Here is a 17402-nt window from a genome sequence, read left to right as displayed (position 1 = left end):
TGAGCAGCACTTATTTGTCACTCTGTTTTGCTTCATTTTATGTCCCTTTACCTTGTTACTAAGTTTTTTAAATACCAGCATTCCAACTCAACCTCCATTTCCACTCCCATCCTCCTCTCACTAGAAAAAATGTTTACAGAGAATGACACTGAGTCAGCCACAAGCATGACATTTTCAAAAGCGTCGGTCATTTATGAGGACACCTTATGTAGGTACAATAAATCTGATTTTTATTACACATCTTAGTTTAGAATCACTTTTACATTCCTAGACAAAGAGATGATACAAATAAATATCAACTGTAAAACTCAGAGCCCCAAGTATTGGCATATTCTTTGTCTAAAGGTAGCCAAAGAGAAGGTCAAGATCAATAGTAACTCTAATGAGCCATAAAGCCCACTGCCTCCTTCCTGCACCAGGATTACTCCTTTCATAAATAACCTCCAAAGTATTTCATTCAAGAAACACGAGCAGGGAGAAAGGTGGCAGATTTCTGAGCAGTACAAGACAAAACCTTGCGAGACAGACAATAGCCAGGCCCACTATTCTTATCCGGTTCCCTCTGAGCAGTTTGATTATGGCTTTTAGAGTGTATTAATAGCCCCATTTTCAACCACTGATGGTGTTCAGATGGCCCAAGCTGTTGCTTGCAGTGAACCTTGACCTCAAGTGGGAAATGTGAGGCAGAACTGATATCCCATGTTAGCGACGGGGAATCCGACACTTCTCAGCAACTTGGCAACAATTTTACATTCAGTGAAGGAGGACTTAAAAGAGTCAGACAGGAAAAGCAGAGAGCAGCCCACACCTGAGCTGCAGAACTCTCTGATGCACTTGGTCATGGAGGTGTGGGTGGTGCGATTCAAGCAGCATGCAGGCAGGCATTCAATGGGAACAATCGAACGTTAGGTCAGAGTCTTAAGAAAGTGCTTCATACCTAGGACTCCTGGCCTTGGGTTCTGAAACCAGCGGTCTGGGAGACACATGACTTTAAAATAGGAAGAAAAATACATTCCTGCTGATCAGAGCAAGAAGGGGCCTGATGAGGGTTGTGCACAGTCTCGAACTCCTTCTCCAAATGATCTTAGATGCTGTTTGGCTGGCTTCCAGACTTCACTAACTGCTGCCGGCATGAGGGCCCTCGGACAGCTTGGAACGTTCAGGCATGACTACGGACGGGAAAACCCAGTCCCTCAGTGGGCTTGGGAGGTCCTCCGCACATCTGGCTCAATTCAGAGCCCAAAGCAGCAGCGTTCTGGTAGCAGTAAGGCATTCTACTGCCTGCTCTACTCGAATATTTATCGGATCCACTTTGAGAGAAGAAAAGCACCGGAGACTGCTTGGGAAGGGACAGCTTCACCTCCACACGGTGTTCTTCCACTTTTCTCACAGACCACCAGACGAACATGGCTGAGTCCAAGGCAAGCTCGTTTTACTAACCCTGCTTGTCCACTCGGCTTTCTTCGTTTGCCTTCTTAGAAAAGTTCTATGGTCACTCAACCATCCTTGGTCAGAACAGCCACCTCAAGACACCGGGGACAAGGTGTTGCGTTACCTGCAGTATTCAGTTCTCGGACTTGCCGGCTGAATATTTTCAGCCTACAGAATTCATACTAGCTCTGAAAAAATGTGGTGCAAGAGACAGGTGTAACCGGCAGATACTCTTAGGCTATCACCTTGTCATTTGGTTCCTATTCAAACAGGTAAAGTCTTACTAAATAAGAGAGGAACAGGGTTTGATCCCAAGAAAGATGAGGGAAGGCTCCCTTATGCTCTGGGAATTACTGAAAAGGGCCCTGGGTTCAGAAAGAATGGTAACGACAAAGGAGATGAGCTGCCAGATGACAGATCTCCATTTGCAGAATGCCACGACATTGCACTTGGTACCTCCTCTTTCCCACAGGTTCTGCTCCAGAAATGTGCCCTGGGAACTGAGCAGCTGAGTTAAAGGATAACTCAAGGCCCACCTGAGTCGCCACGTTGCTGAGGCACCATGCCAGCAAGGTACACCAGTGTGGCAGCCCTGGGGACTTACACTGTCCCCTGAGGCTCGGCTCGTGGACTCAGACACCCACGGGGAGTGCTTCCGGCCAGCATTAGTCACTCAGCGGGCCTTCGATGTGGACAAAGGCAACGACTGTACATTAGTGCCATTCTAAAACGGGCCAAGTCCTTGGTCTCTGTCTCTCTCTTACAGACGCACATGGACACACAAAGAACACAGGCACCACTGGGCTTGCACACCCACACACACCTATATGCTTCTCTTGGGGGGAAAAGGAGTAACATTCACCTAATGACCAACATAAAAATGAAGCTTTGAATTTCAATAATACACAGAACTAAAACTTATAAACCAAACTAGTTTATGTAAACGGGAATTTCTAACCCTCTCCTCTGAGCCTATTCAATCACACAGCCACTCCTTGCCACCACTTTTGGTTCTGCCTGGGGGGAGCCACAATTCTAGGATGAGGTGACTTTCAGCTGGAGGCAAGCAGAGTTCTTTGCATCTGTTATGTCTTCCCTTCACACTGCCCTGGGCTTTGTGTCTCTGCCTCTGCCCAGTCACCCCGATGCTATCTATGCAAACACGGAACAAAGTGGGGGATTCAAAAGTGCCACTGTATGTCTCCTTCCCCCTACTCTTGTCCCATCAGAGGAGGCAGCGCCAGCCTCCCCTCTCCCACAAAGCAGGCCCACTGCAGAGCACGCCCTGGCCTAGGAAGGGATGCTCAGAGTACGCACACTTGGCTAAAGATGGTGACAAATGAAGAGTAAAGTGACATGGTGTATGGACATGGCATCGGCTTACAGATTTACGTCTTTGACAGGATGGTCACGGTTTTGAGGTTTTAAAGAAGCTGTTTTCCCTAAACACTCCAAGGAGGCAAAGGGAATATGATTTCTATTGCTTCCAACATTAATCCTTCAGGAGCAGAAAAGTGGCAGCTTCCTTGAAAAACATTTCCTTAGTCGGCAGATCCCGAAGGCGGATCTGTTTTCTACTGAGGAGCATGGATCATGCCCACTGGGGGCTTGGATCCAAATGAGACTTCTCATTCCAACTACAGGAGCAGCACCTATTCGAGTTCTAGGGCTTTCGCTGTTCAACCTCACTGTCACTGTATCCTGAGGCTCCACAGACTTGGTCCCGCTAAGGTGACTCCTGATTCTGCCCTACTGCTCAACAAGGGAGCCCAGTGTAAAGAACAGGCTAGAAGAGGAGAGGGGACAGGGAGGAAGGCAGGGGAGAAGGGAAGCAAGGGCACTGGTCATTCTCTTGCTTTCCACTCCGACTATCGCACTTTACCTTACCCATGCATTTCTGAGATGCTAATGAAAGGACGCTGCTGAGTGCCGGGTTAGGACCAGCACCTTTCAGCCAGATTCAATTGGTTAATCTGCAAAGAGGCCATCACTTCTCCCCAGGGGAATGGTTCTGAGTTTGGGCTGGAGTCCTCTCTGCAGGGATTTGATCATGTCTTCTCTCAGAAGGCAAATGCTGTTTAAACCCCGGGAGAGAAGGAACTGGCTTTACTTTGGAACCAGCCCTCGTGACTGCGGATAAAGCTGAGATGCAGGGGTTCCTGAGGAAGAGGAGGAGGATCCCGACTTCCTTCCGCTTTTAGGCCTGCAAAAGTCAAGCACATGTTCATGTTACCTGTCCCATCTCTGTCGCCGACACAGGTCAGATTCCTCTCCCATCAAGTGCCATTAACATTCCCAGGCGGCCTTTCCGCAACAGCCTGAAAGCCAGCACACTCTCAACTGCAAAGCCATGAGGCCAGCACGCGGGCCCTCTGCGCATGACTAACACACCCGGCCGACCAAGGCGTGAGGGAAGGGACTCCGATGCTCAGCCACCGTTTCTCCATTTAGATAAAATCTTCACTGTCTTCTCCAAATTGACAAAAAACATCAAGTTCCCAGGTATAATTTCTTCCATTTTGGGTTTTTCACCTAGTTGTTTTCTTTTAACTTCTAATCCAGAATTTAATATGATAGAAGTTCTAATTTAGCATTAAATTAAGTCCCTGGTACCTGGTGGGAACCAAAGACTGTCTCTTGTTTCACGAGAACATATGTTCCTTATAGTAGGCGCCGGGCACATTAGGCATTCTGGTATTCAGTCTACTTGGCAGAATGCCTGAACCAGAAATATTTGTGTAATAAATGAATAAACACAGGAGCGATATGGCAGCATTTTCTGGCATGCCCTGTAAAGCACTCTACAGTAAACACTCTCGGCGCCCTCTGCCTTCACTTGTCCCTGCGCCTACAGGTTCTGTTCAAACCCAGGTCATCAAGAGCCACTCACCTGGCCTTGGATTTCTTATTTGCAGTACTTTCAAAGGATGACGCGTCCACCTGTATCTCATCTTCGTCCTGCAGAGCCGCATCCAATGCGGCCTGGACTTTGGGGGCAATAGCGGGGCCCTCGTAGTCTCTGGTGGTCCGGCTGGGCATGTCCAGCTCTAACAGCACGATGTTTTCTGCCTGCAGAGGTACAGCCACTACCAGTGAGGCTGGTTTTCAATCAGACACAGAGTACAAGCAAGGCAGACCCCTTCCAAAAACAGAATTGCAAATTGCTTGCTCCTCAGAGCCTACCAAGAATCTGCCTAGAAGTGATGTAGTTTTATAACTTTTTTCTGGGTGAGATTACAGATGATTTTTTTATTTTCTTCTCTGGGCTATTCACTATTTTCCTTTTTTAAAAATAGACTTCATTTATTTTTAGAGAGAGGGGAAGGGAGAAGAAAGAGGGAGAGAAACATCAATGTGTGGCTGCCTCTTGTGTGCCCCCTACTGGGGGCCTGGTCTGCAACCCAGGCATGTGCCCTGACTGGGCCTCAAACCAGCAACCTTTTGGGTTGCAGGCCGGTACTCAATCTACTGAGCCACCCCAGCCAGGGCTAAAAATAAAAAATATATATTTAATAATGAGCATGTATTAGAGCCTTAGGGGAACAATAATAAATTAAGTAAAACCCATTTATTGCAGACTGTAAAAATACAAGAGGGTATGAGGAAGAAGACAGTAATCACCAATAATCTCACTACCTACAGCAGCTCTGATGGACGTTGTGGTTGCCAAGGGGAGAGGCAGGTCTGGTGCACATGTATGGTCTGGTGCACATGTGGAAGATGTATGTGGCGGTATATGGGCTCATGACCACACTTTGAAGGTCAGTCTGGGCCCCGCCTCACAACTGGCCTTGTGGATAGATTCCTTCCCACCCTGTGGTGGGCCTTTCCCTAGCTCCTACCAGGGCAAGTGCAGAGGGGAAGAGGACAGTTCAAACATCTCGTCCTCTAGCTCCTCCCACTCAGTGGAGTCCAGGCCCCAGTGCTGGGGGGGGCGCGGGGCGCGGTTAGGGGGTGGTGTCACTGCAGGGAGAAGGTGAGGACAGGGAGTGGCTCTGTTTATCAATTTTAGATACTGAGATCCTGCTTAACATTCACCTTAATGGGCTGGATCTATTGCTAAAAGCATCTGAGAACCAGTGCTTGAAATTCTACCTTTGAATCAGTTAGCCTGTGGAAACCCACCATATTTTTAATAAAGATTTTTATTTATTTATCTTTAGAGGGGAAGGGAAGGAGAGAGGGAAAGAAATATCAATGTACGGTTGCCTCTCATGCATCCCCTGCTGGGAACTGGCCTGCAACCCAGGCATGTGCCCTGACTGGGAATCGAACCGTGATCGTGTGGTACACAGGCCCATGCTCAATCCACTGAGCTACACCAGCCACCAGGGTGTAAACCCACCATATCTGATTGGTAAGCTTTAAAATGCATGTTTTTAGCTTAAGACATGAAATAACTGGCAAAAAAATGCACCCTCAAAAATGGCTAGAAAAATGCTTCTGAGGACTCTGACCCATCAACTCATCTTCCGTGATGTAAAACCCCATCTAACACACCCCTTTTGCTTTTGTTTTATTTTAAATAACTCAGTGCCAGGAAGAACGGCACCCGAGGAGCTAACCAATCCTAGTCTGTTTGCAAGGGAGACTCAAAAAAATTTTTAATGAAAATATTCCATTATAAAAATAATAGAGTCCCCACTGATAGAAAATACAGATAAAATTTAAATACAGAAGAAAATTTAAATGGAGTATACTTCCATTAACCAGGGATAAACAGTACACATTTTGATATATTCTGTCCTAGACTTTTTTATTCATATATACACTTACAATACCAATTGTTTTATAACTTAATAACACATTGTGTCTCCTGCTTCATCCACTAACCAGCTACCTACTAAGCCACAGTACCATTACGAGTAAGTGGGAGGGTCCAAGTAGAGAAAGCAATAAAGCACCAAATACAGTGTCTGGCACACAGCAAGTGCTTATAAATAGAAGCTCACCTAGTATTATATGTCTGGGTCATTAAACAGGCTTTAATTATGGCATTTTAAGTAACTACATGACTGGCCACATTATGTTAAATGTTTTAATGATTTTATTTATTTATTTTTAGAGAAGAAGGAAGGGAGGGAGAAAAAGAGGGAGAGAAATATCAATGTGCAAGAGAAACACTGATTGGTCACCTCTCACATGCCCCAAGCTGGGGACCTGGCCTGCAACCCAGGCATGTGCCCTGACTGGGAATCAAACTGGCAACCTTTCAGTTCACAGGCTGGTGCTAAATCCACGGAGCCACCCCAGCCAGGGCCCCGTACCTTCTTTAATACACCTCCGTCTCCTGTCGCTAACACTTCCATTTCTCCCAGTCTTCCCAGAGACAGTTTAAAGCTTGGTGTTACTGTCTATTGGCCATTATGGACAGGATGCTTATACTCTCCTCCTAGTCCTAATTTTCTAAATCTCATTCTATTTTTCCTTTTTAATGTGTAATTATTTGTTATTGTTCTTTTTGTCACTTCTCATTTGTTAAAGTTGTTATATTAATGTAAGTTTCCTCTGGGACTTCCAGAAAGAGGATGACAACTCTGTGACTCTGCAGAACAGCGCCTAAGAGTTTACATGAATCTGAACCCAGTAAGAGAGAGGAGAGAGTAGTCTTCTCACCCTATATCGGGCCTCTGGACGAATCATCATGGACATTCTTGCGTGTTGGCTCAATGGTCTCTTATACCCCACGGCTGAGACCGGCCGCTTCATCATCTGCTGATTCCTGGAAATGGACTGCAGTGGTTAAAGCGCTGGCTGCCGAGTGCTCCACGGCCCCAGGATCGGTCCTGTGGAACCAGCACTCACAGGAGTCTGAGCCTGCTTACACAGAACCTGAAGCACATGACTTCCTGGACTGAGGGCTGACATGGAAATGACGCAGGAGCCGCTAATACTTTCTGCTTGAGCTGCTCTCTAATTCAAATGTGAGCATCGTGCATCTTTGAAGCTGGAAGAGAACTGAGTCATCATCCAGTTCTTAGGTGGTAGGCATGAGGCACATGTCAACACTCCCCACGCCTGTGTCCTTGGCAGACATCACCCATTTTTTCCAGCAGGACCCAGACTGATACTGAGAGTCCTTCTCAATACTGTGTCAGACTGACACGCAAGATAACACCTGTGTAATGCTCCTCGTCTGGCCTGGCGTGCTTCACTTGACAGCTGGGGAAGCTGAAACGCAGGAACTTGGGAGAGGTCATTAGTTCACTGCAAGAAAGTCTCCCAGTTCCTAACACCATATGCATCACCAATTTTTATCTCATGGAACTATGCCATCACTAAATCAAGGACGCAATTGGTGTCAACTCCGAATGAGTTGAACTGCATTCTACCGCATCCCTCTGGCCACGCCCAGCTTCTCAGCATTCTTTCCCTCCTCCCCACCTTCACGTCTACTTAAGAGCCAACAGTGACTTACTCCAGTCTGGTTATAGGATGTAATTTCCAGTGATCTTCCTCTTCATCAAAGAAGGATCTGTTCATAATTTTACTTTTTTCTTCCAGAGGGATAAAGTTTTCTATAATAAGATGCCTGTAAGAGCACACATACAGGGGTGAACACAGGGAAAGGAAGAACACATGTGGGGTGTCGGCTCTCTGGCCCCCATGTAGTGTGCAATTAGGTAGTCAAGTCACTCAGCAGCTACTACGCAGGGACGATGGGCTACCGTCACTCAAAGAATTGAGATACAGACCCGAATGCACTCGGTCCCCGCCCGAGACAGAATGGTGCAGCACTCTCAGGGGTGACAGGGGCTGGCAGGGGCTGCCCAAGGAATATGGAGCAGTCACTTCTGCCCAAGGAGACGCTGCTTGAGGAGGTGAAAGCACTGAGGAGGGAGGTGATGCCGGGCCGTACTGGAGTGAGTCTGTGCTATCTGAAGTACCTTGGGGAGGGCCACTTACTGCTACCCCAGCTCATTAACTTCCCATGTGATGAAAACAGACTGGAAATGAAACTGCTTTCCCCCGAACGTCTGGACTGTTGCCAGAGATGGAAATTTTCACATTCTGATCATCAGGACAAAGAGCAGGACCGAGTGCATTTCAGTCCCCTAGACTTCCGTGAATGAAGACCATTCCTGGGAAGAGTCTGCGTGAGAAGAGCCCTGGGAACATGGCAAACAATGAAACCAGAACCACTGCTGTGTGTCTCGCCATAGTGACGACTGTCTCCTGCTACTCTCTGCATTCACTCTCTCAAAAGCTCAGGGAGAACAATGCGAAGGGGCGTTAGCGTGAGAGAAAACACACAGCAAACATCAGAGGTAACGGGTGCTGACAGTCAAAAGCAGGTTGACTCACTGTTTATCCAAAGGATATAAGAGCTGTAACAATAGAAATGCCTTCTTTAGGGGAAAAACATTTTGGAGAGATGAAATTTTCTCTTCATTTTATTTGACATTTAAGAAATGATTTTTCATGACGTACATTTGGGTTTTTTCCTGATTGTAAGGGCCCTATTTACATATTAGGAAATACGAAAAATATAATTCTACACAGCTTCACTATCCAGAGGTAGCTATTATTTTTTTTAATTTTATTTATTTATCTTTAGAGGGGAAGGGAAGGAGAGAGGGAGAGAAATATCAATGTATGGTTGCCTCTCCTGTGTCCTCTGCTGGGAACTGGCCTGCAATCCAGGCATGTGCCGTGACTGGGAATCGAACTGCAATACTCTGGTTTGCAGGCCCGCGCTCAATCCACTGAGCTATACCAGCCAGGGCAGAGGTAGCTATTATTAATATTTTGGCACATTATGTTCTGATCTTTTTTCCAGGTGCGAGTACCTAGAAAGAAGACTGATACACACATTTAATTTTAAAGGCTCCTTTCAAAATGTAAAACTTGGTTATTAAAAGGATCCCTTTGGAAAAGTTCTTCTTTAAAGAAAAATTCCTAATTCTGTATCAGTCCTAATGCTGTGAAAGGACTGATACAGAAAAACATCATTTTGTAACCCCTATTGAAATAAAAGGTCCAGACAAAGTCGTTACTGGCTGAAACCATTAGCTCAATGGTTCCCATGCCAAGATGCACGTTCACGTCATTTAGAGAATTCTGACAAAGACCTTCCGCTTCGTGACAGATCAGTGATCCTCAAAGTGTGTTCATGGGACCGGCAGGAGCAACAACTGGAACTTGTTAGAAATGCACATTCTCAGGCCCCATCCCAGATATACCAGATCAGACTCTCCAAACATGGGGCCCTGCCAGGTATGTTTAGCAAGCTTTCAGGTGATTTGGTGCTTGCTAAAGACCACTGCCCTAGACCAATCAAATCGGAATCTCTAGGGTGAGGCCCAAGCACCAACATTTTTAAAAACTCCTGAAATGATTTATTTGTTCAGCTAAGGTTGAGAACCAGTGCTTCAGTGCTGGCTTTCAGTTCAAGGGAAATAGGAGATAGAGACACAAACGAAACTGCACCAGGAAGAAGCAGACCTGAGGTATTTCTACAGGCTACATGACCCAACTCTTTCAACAAGTCAACTAGTAAAAAGTTCTTAAGAGGAAAAGGGATTGCTCCAGATTAAAATAAAGTTAAGAGACATAATGACCAAATGCAATATGTAGTCCATATATAGATATTTTAAAAAATATATTGATTATGCTATTACAGTTGTCTGTTACCCCGCTTTGCCCCCCTCTACCCAGTACCCCCATTCCCTCCAGTAATCCCCCACCTTAGTTCATGTTCATGGGTCATACAATTAAATTCTTGGGTTTCTGCACTCCCTTTACTATTTTTAACATCCCCCCTGACTATTTTGCACCTACCAACTTGTACTTCTTAATCCCTGCACCTTTTCCCCCATTCTCCCTCTTCTCCCTCCCCGCTGATAACCCTCCAAATGATCTCTATATCTATGATTATGTTCCTGTTCTGCTTGTTGGCTTAGTTTGTTTTTTTAGATTCAGTTGTTGATAGCTGTAAATTTGTTGCCATTTTAATGTTCATAGTTTCGATGATCTTCTTGTTCTTAAATAAGTCCCTTTAACATTTTATGTAATACTGGTTTGGTGATGATGAACTCCTTTAGCTTTACCTTGTCTGGGAAGCACTTTATCTGCCCTTCCATTCTAAATGATAGCTTTGCTGGATAGAGAAATGCAGGTTGTAGGTCCTTGCTTTTCACGACTCTTGAGTATTTCTTGCCAGTTCCTCCTTGACTGCAAAGTTTCTTTTGAGAAATCAGCTGAGGACCTTTCTTATGGGAACTCCCCTATATGTAACTTTCTGCTTTTCTCTTGCTGCTTTTAAGATTCTCTCTTTCTCTTTAACCCTTGCTATTTTAATTATGATGTGTCTTGGTGTGGGTCTGTTTGTGTCCATCTTGCTTGGGACTCTGTGCTTCTCGGACATGTATTATGTCTATTTCCTTCACAAAATTAGGGCAGTTTTCTTTCATTATTTTTTCAAATAAGTTTTCATTTCTTGCTCTTCCTCTTCCCCTTCTTCCAATGTTCATATATCTCCTTCTGGCACCCTTATGATTTGGATGTTGGTACATTTGGAGATGTCCCAGAGGCTCAATATACTAACTATCCTTGTTTTTCTGAATTTTTTCCTCTTGCTGTTCTGGTTGAATGCTTATTTCCTCCTTATGTCCCAAATCACTGATTTGAGTCCTAGCTTCATCCTTTCCACTGTTGGTTCCCCGTAGATTTTTTCTTTATTATTTATTTAATTGTTGTTCAAGTACAGTTTTCTGTCTCTTACTCCCATCCCAGCCCTCCCCCTCAGTGTTCCCTACCTCCCTCCCATTTCCACCCCCCTTAGTTTTTGTCCATGTGTCTTTTATACTAGTTTCTGTAAATCCTTCCCCTTTTCCCCTGAAATTCCCTCCCCTTTCCCCTCTGGTCACTATCAGCCTGTTCTCTATTTGAGTGTCTTTGGTTATATTTTGCTTGCTTGTTTGTTTTGTTGTTTAGGTTCCTGTTAAAGGTGAGATCATATGGTATTTGTCTTACACCACCTGGCTTATCTCACTCAGCATAATGCCTTCCAGTTCCATCTATGCACTTGCAAAGGGTAGGAGCTCCTTTTTTCTTTCTGCTACATAGAATTCCATTGTGTAAATGTACCATCCCTGTAGATTTTTTCATTTCACTCAGTGTAACCTTCACTTCTTCCTGGGTCTTCTTTACTTTGTTGCCATATTCAAGAAGTTCTTTGAACATCCTGATCACCAGTGTTTTGAACTTTGAACCTGATAGACTGGTTATCTGTTTCATTTTGATTTTTTTTCTGGCATTTTGTTCTGTTCTTTCATTTGGACTGTAATTTCTTCGTCTCCTCAACTTGGCAGCCTCCCTGTGTTTGTTTCTGTATATTAAGTAGAGCTGCTTTGACTCCCTGTCTTAGTAGCATGGCCTATTATAGAAAAGGCACCTGTAAGTTGTGTGGAGTGGAGCCTTAGGTAATCACCAGGGCAGGGCAACCTGCTTCACTGCTTTGTTGCTCTGTGTGGGGAGGGCTCAAAGAGGGGACAGTGTCGCTGCCTGGCTTCTGGAGGTTTGCCCAGCACTCGCCCTATTTCTAGTCACTTCACTTTCTGCCTACATGTGACTGGTCCCCTTCCAGCTGTTGCCGTGGTGCTGAACACCAGAGTGGATAGGTTTGCTATGTTCTAAGTCTGTGCAAGCCCTTTAAGCAGAGTCTCCTGAAAATCCAGCAGTTTCCTCGCCACCCCAACCCCCACTGGTTTCTACAGCCAACAGTTACGTGGATTTCTCTTCCTGGTGCTAGAACCCTGGTCTGTGTGGTCTGGTCTGGGGCTGGGATCACTTGCTCCCAAGGTATCCCTCCTGATTTTATCCATCACAGGGGAATGTGGGTCTACCGGTTCTGCTGCTGCCTCTGTGCTCTACAAGGCGTCTCTGCGTTTCTCCACCCCTCTCTGCATTTCTGCCCCTCCTACCTGTCTGGAAGAATGTGGCTTCTTAAATCTTTGGTTGTTGGGCTTCCATACAACTCGATTTCCTGACAGTTCTGGGTATTATTTGTTCTCAGATCTAGCTGTAATTCTTTCTGTGGTTGTGCGAGGAGGCGAAGTGTTTACCTGTGCCTCCATCTTGCCCATAAATTCCCACATCTAGATCTTAATACGAACAAACCAAGAATACCTGAATATGGACCAAGTGCGAGAAAATACTAAGAAACTTAATGTTAGTTTTGTTAGCTGGGAAGATATCATGTGTTTTATATGAAAACCAACTGTATTTCTATATACTAGCAATAGCATTCTGAAAGAAAATTAAGAAAATTCCATATACAATAGCATCAAAAATTAGAATACTTAGGTATAAATTTAACAAAAGAAGTACAGGTAGTTGTACACTGAAAACTGTAAGAGAGCCTTGAGAGAAACTAAAGATCTAAATAAATGAAAAGACATCCAATGTTCATGGATCTGAACACAGTATTGTTAAGACGACAATACTCTCCAAATTGATCTATAGATTCAACACAGTCCCCATTAACACCACAGGGGGCTTTTTTTAGCAGAACTTGACAAACTGATCTGGAAATTTACACAGAAATGCAAGCAACCCTGAATAGCCAAAAATACTTGAAAAAGAACAGAGTTGGAGGACTCACGTGTCCTCATTTCAACACTTACTGCAAAGCTACTGTCATCAGAAGAATGTGGGACGGGCATAAGGACAGACACGCAGCTCCATGGAGCAGCGCTGAGGGGTTAGAGGCAACTCCTTATGTTTACAGTCGCTGATTTTCAACAGGGGAGCAGAGACAACGAGAGAAGAGCTTTTCCAACAAATGGCGCTGGACGACCAGATACCCACAGGCAAAAGAGTGCACGTGAAACGCTACCTCAGACCACACACAAAAATTAACTCAAAATAGATCATAGACCTAACTGTAAGACCTAAAACCTTAAGATTCTTCGATGACCGAAGACAATTAAAAACATAAGTCTTAACTTCCGGCCAAGATGGAGGCGTAGGTGGAAACACTGTGCCTCCTCGCACAACTAAGTTTAAAGACAACGAAGTTTTAGTAACAAAAATGCAGCCAAAACACAGAGAATGGAACTGGACAGAAGTCCGACAACAACGAACCATTCAGCCAGACTGGTAGGAGGAGCGGAGTCAGTGGCGGAGCGGGGTCGGGCAGGAAAGATCGTTAGGTTGGACTGACCCAGGAGCGTTGTAGGCCGCAGTTGGTGGATCCCAGGCATGGGGTGGCAACAGGCAGACCCAGTGAGGGTGTAGGGCGACTGGCTGACTGCGGTCACACATTCGTGCACAGATAAACCGAGCGAAGGAGCGAACAGTGAGACAGACCGCTCAGGCTAGGGCCCCAGCGATGGGAATTAGAGCCTGAAAGCACTGATTGAAAAGACTTTCGGGGTCGGGGTGCCGGGAGAAACACTCTCGGGAGAAAATCTCTCACACACTGCTGTTTCTCCCCCTCTCTCTCTTCCTTCCCCCCTACCTAAAAGTAGTGAGTAAAATCTTAAAAAAAAAAAGACAGTAACAGAAAAAAAAGTGTCAAAGAGGAGAAATTGGTGGTGGAAATGTAAAGGGATACAGCTATTTTATTTTTAAATTTTTAAAATGTTTATTGATTTAGAGAGAGCAAGGGAGAGAAAAAAACATGGATGGATGTGAGAGAGAAACATGTACTGGTTGCCTCCCATACTCACCCTGAGATACTCGAGAAGATACAATCTGCAACCCAGGTATGTGCCCTGACCAGTGACTGAAATTTCAACATTTCTGGTGCATGGGATGACGCTTCAGTCAACTGAGCCAAACAGGCCAGAGCTGATGCAGCCATTTTAGAAAACAGTTTGGTTTGGTTTGTTTTTAAAAGAGGGAGAAAAACATCAATGTGTGGCTGCCTCTCACACCCCCCCACTGGTGCAGACCTGGTGGGACCTGGCCCACAACCCAGGCATGTGCCCTGACTGGGAATCAAACCAGCAACCCCTTGCTTTGCAGGCTGGCACTCAATCCATTGAGCCACACCAGCCAGGGCTGAAAAAACAGCCTGGCTTCCTCAAAAAGTTAAACAGAGTTACCATCTGACCTAGCCAATTCCCCTCTTAGGTGTATATCCCAGAGAAATTAAAATATGTCCATATAAAAACATGCCCATGAATGTTCTCAGCAGCATTATTCATAATAGCCAAAGACTGGAACCTAAATGCCTATCGGCTAATAGATACATAAAATGTGGTACAGCCCACAAAACAACACTATTCGGTCATAAAAAAGAATGAAGTGCTGACACGAAACAACACGAACGATCCTTGAGAGCACTGTTAAGTGAAAGACAGCAGGCACAAAAGACCACGGACCACAATTCCATGCACGTGACATGTGCAGCAGACTGACAGAGGCAGAGGGTAGATCAGGACTGGGGTGGGGGGAGGGCATAGCGAGGGGTGACTGCTGACTGGTACAGACTTTCCTCTGCAGGGAGCAAAACGAGACTGTGTTGATGGTTTTACAACCCTGTACGTATTTTTGAAAAACTGACTTGTATACTTTAAATAGGTCAACCGTAAGGTACGTGAATCAGATTTCAATAAAGCTTTTTAAATGTAGCATTGTAGTAGTGTATGTGAGTATACATGAGTGAGATAACATGAGTATGATATGCTTTAAAACGTATTTATAAAAGACAGATAACAAAAGACAGTTTATCACTGAATCTAGGTGATGGGTATTTGGGTATTTACTCTACCATTCAGGAAATTCTAGTTAATAAAAGATTACTTCTTATCAATGGATAACTTTAAATGCTTCAGGAAGGCAGGGTGGATGGAAACTTGGAGATCACATGGTGAAATCATTCAGTTAACAGAGGAAGCCCAGAGACAGAGTGACTTTCTCAATAATAAAGAGATGGTGGACACAGGGGCAGGAGGTGAGCCAGAGAGAAGGGGCCCGTCCTCAGTGAAGTGTTTCTCACTTAACAAATCACCCCCCTCAAGTGCCTGTAGGCGCCCTGGAAAGCCCAGAACTTACTTGAGTTTCAGCTCCCTGGTGAGCTCGTTCTGAGTCTGCTCCAGCTCCTGCCGTTCCTTGATGTGCTCCTCTTGGAGGTCGTGGATCTCTGCCTTCACTGCCTGCAGCTTGGAGAAGAGCTGGAACCGGGGAAGAGGCAGATGGGGAGGGCAGCCCTGGAGACAGCGAGCAATCCCACTCCCCAAGGTCCCGGACACCTCTGCCTGGTCTTGTTCTCTTTATGTACCTTTTTGAGTTTTTTGGTCTTGATGTCCACCTCTTGTTGCAATGAGCTGTATGTCTCTTTAAGTTCCAAAGTCTCCTCATCTCGACTTTCCATCTGCTGCTGGATTTCTCTTTCTCGACGTTTCTGAGCAACATTACAAAATTCATCAGCTTGCCTAGAGACAAGGTCTAGACGAGAATATAGGGCAGGGCTGCACCAGATCAGTCTCCCACTGGGAAGGGGCTATCACAGCTCGTTTCCCTTCCCTTTGAAGAGTCTAATACAAGAGACGTTTGCTTTGTAGCACTAACGTACCTTACCCCATCACATTCTCCCCAAAACAGAAACGGAAGGGTTACCTGCTCTGCAATTTCCTGCCGTTTTTGCTCCAGGATTTTCTGCTGTTCGTTTGTATGATCTACTATATTTTTTCCTCCAACAAGCAGCTTACTTTCCATGGCCTGGGTGAGAAAAAAGTGGAATCCATCTTGTGAATGGTCTCTCTCAGAATGTATGTCCTCATGGGGAGCTCAGAATTGAGCCAAAGGGGTGAACTCTGGGGGAGAATAGATTAAGTTCAGCCGTGTCCTGCCCAGCCCTGGGATGGGGGCTCAGGTGGCTCCCCTGGGGAGGGGGAGGCTTTACCTTGGAAACAATGAAGACATAGCTCCTTCAGATACACCTGAACTTCAATTTTCTTTAAAAAATAACGTTTTTGGTTTGTTTGTACAACGTATTGTCCTTACTTAGAACATATTAGGCAGCTCTTATATGCGGGGTAGAGGGGATGCAACTGTGAACATAAATCACAAAGCTGAGAGTCCACTGAGGGCCAAGTAAGCACACTCCTACCATAAGGATCAGAAGCCGAGTCACAGTGGGAGAAGCACACTGGAAGGAGAGAATTCAGGCTTTTGCAGAGTCAGGGGAAGGTTCCTGTCTCAAGCAACATCTATCTATGCAGAGTGCCGAAATAAAAACAGGAATCAGCTAACAGAAACAATTTTGTGAGGGTAGGGGAGGGAGTGGTGGTACGTGAAAGCTGGTAGAGCGATCAGGGGCAGTTCAACAACCTCAGAGCTCCATTACTGGAGACTAGACTTGACCCTGAGAAGGCAGCAACCAGTGATGTGTTCTGTGGGCATGACGATACACAATCAGATTTCTGTTTCAGAAACATTACTCCCATGTCACAAATATGATGACCGGAAAAGGGCAGGCCGAGTGCAGGGAGACTAGACAGGTGGCTGTTGTGAGGGTCCAAACCCGGGAGAGGGCAGTAATGGCGGGGGGGGGGGGAGCAAAGGGGATGGGTCCAAAAGATCCTAATGAGGCAGGTGTCGGAGGCCATGGGCCATATGACTGGGCCATAAGGCAGAGGGAGAGGCAGCTCCTAGGAGTCTGACTTGACTGAGAAAAGGAAGGTAGGAGGAGCCTCTGGGTGGCTGGGGCATCTCCATGGCAACGTCCAGTAAGCACAGGCTATTGGCTTGGATGTTAGGAGACAGCTCTGGGCTGGTTACACAGATTGGGAGCCTTCAACATTTAGATGATGGTTGAAGCCACGGGAATGATTTGTACCTGAAACACATGGAATCCCAAAGCTCCACAACCTTGCTTTTAAGAATCCTATCAATGCCAACTGCAGCCCTGCAGACATCTTTCAGGAAGTGCTTGAGACTGTTTCCTCTCTTAAACCAAAGGGGCCGGACTGACTGCTACCCCTCAACCCAACACCCTCCCCCACCCACCACACACACAC

General features: G+C 45.6%; 1 protein-coding gene across 6 annotated transcripts in view; it reads right to left on the bottom strand.

Annotated features, from left to right (window-relative positions):
- Positions 1-407: 407 nt before the first annotated feature.
- KIF3B (kinesin family member 3B) overlaps positions 408-17402 on the bottom strand; it is a 43180-nt gene continuing 26185 nt past the window's right edge. For all 6 annotated transcript variants that reach the window (XM_037043844.1, XM_037043845.1, XM_037043846.1 and 3 more), the window contains 7 exons: positions 16000-16101; positions 15662-15784; positions 15436-15554; positions 7850-7963; positions 7048-7153; positions 4322-4500; positions 408-3634 (listed from right to left, as the gene is read on the bottom strand). In XM_037043844.1, coding sequence (XP_036899739.1) covers positions 3538-3634; positions 4322-4500; positions 7048-7153; positions 7850-7963; positions 15436-15554; positions 15662-15784; positions 16000-16101 — 840 coding nt within the window. In that variant the 3' untranslated portion in view covers positions 408-3537. The remainder of the gene's footprint in view (positions 3635-4321; positions 4501-7047; positions 7154-7849; positions 7964-15435; positions 15555-15661; positions 15785-15999; positions 16102-17402) is intronic.

Source organism: Sturnira hondurensis, unplaced genomic scaffold (genome assembly GCF_014824575.4).
Source record: "Sturnira hondurensis isolate 20B ecotype Veracruz unplaced genomic scaffold, ASM1482457v3 Scaffold0004136, whole genome shotgun sequence".
NCBI classification, from domain to species: domain Eukaryota; kingdom Metazoa; phylum Chordata; class Mammalia; order Chiroptera; family Phyllostomidae; genus Sturnira; species Sturnira hondurensis.
The sequence above is the reverse complement of the archived record's forward strand: the minus strand, read 5'-3'. Positions and strand labels throughout refer to the sequence as shown.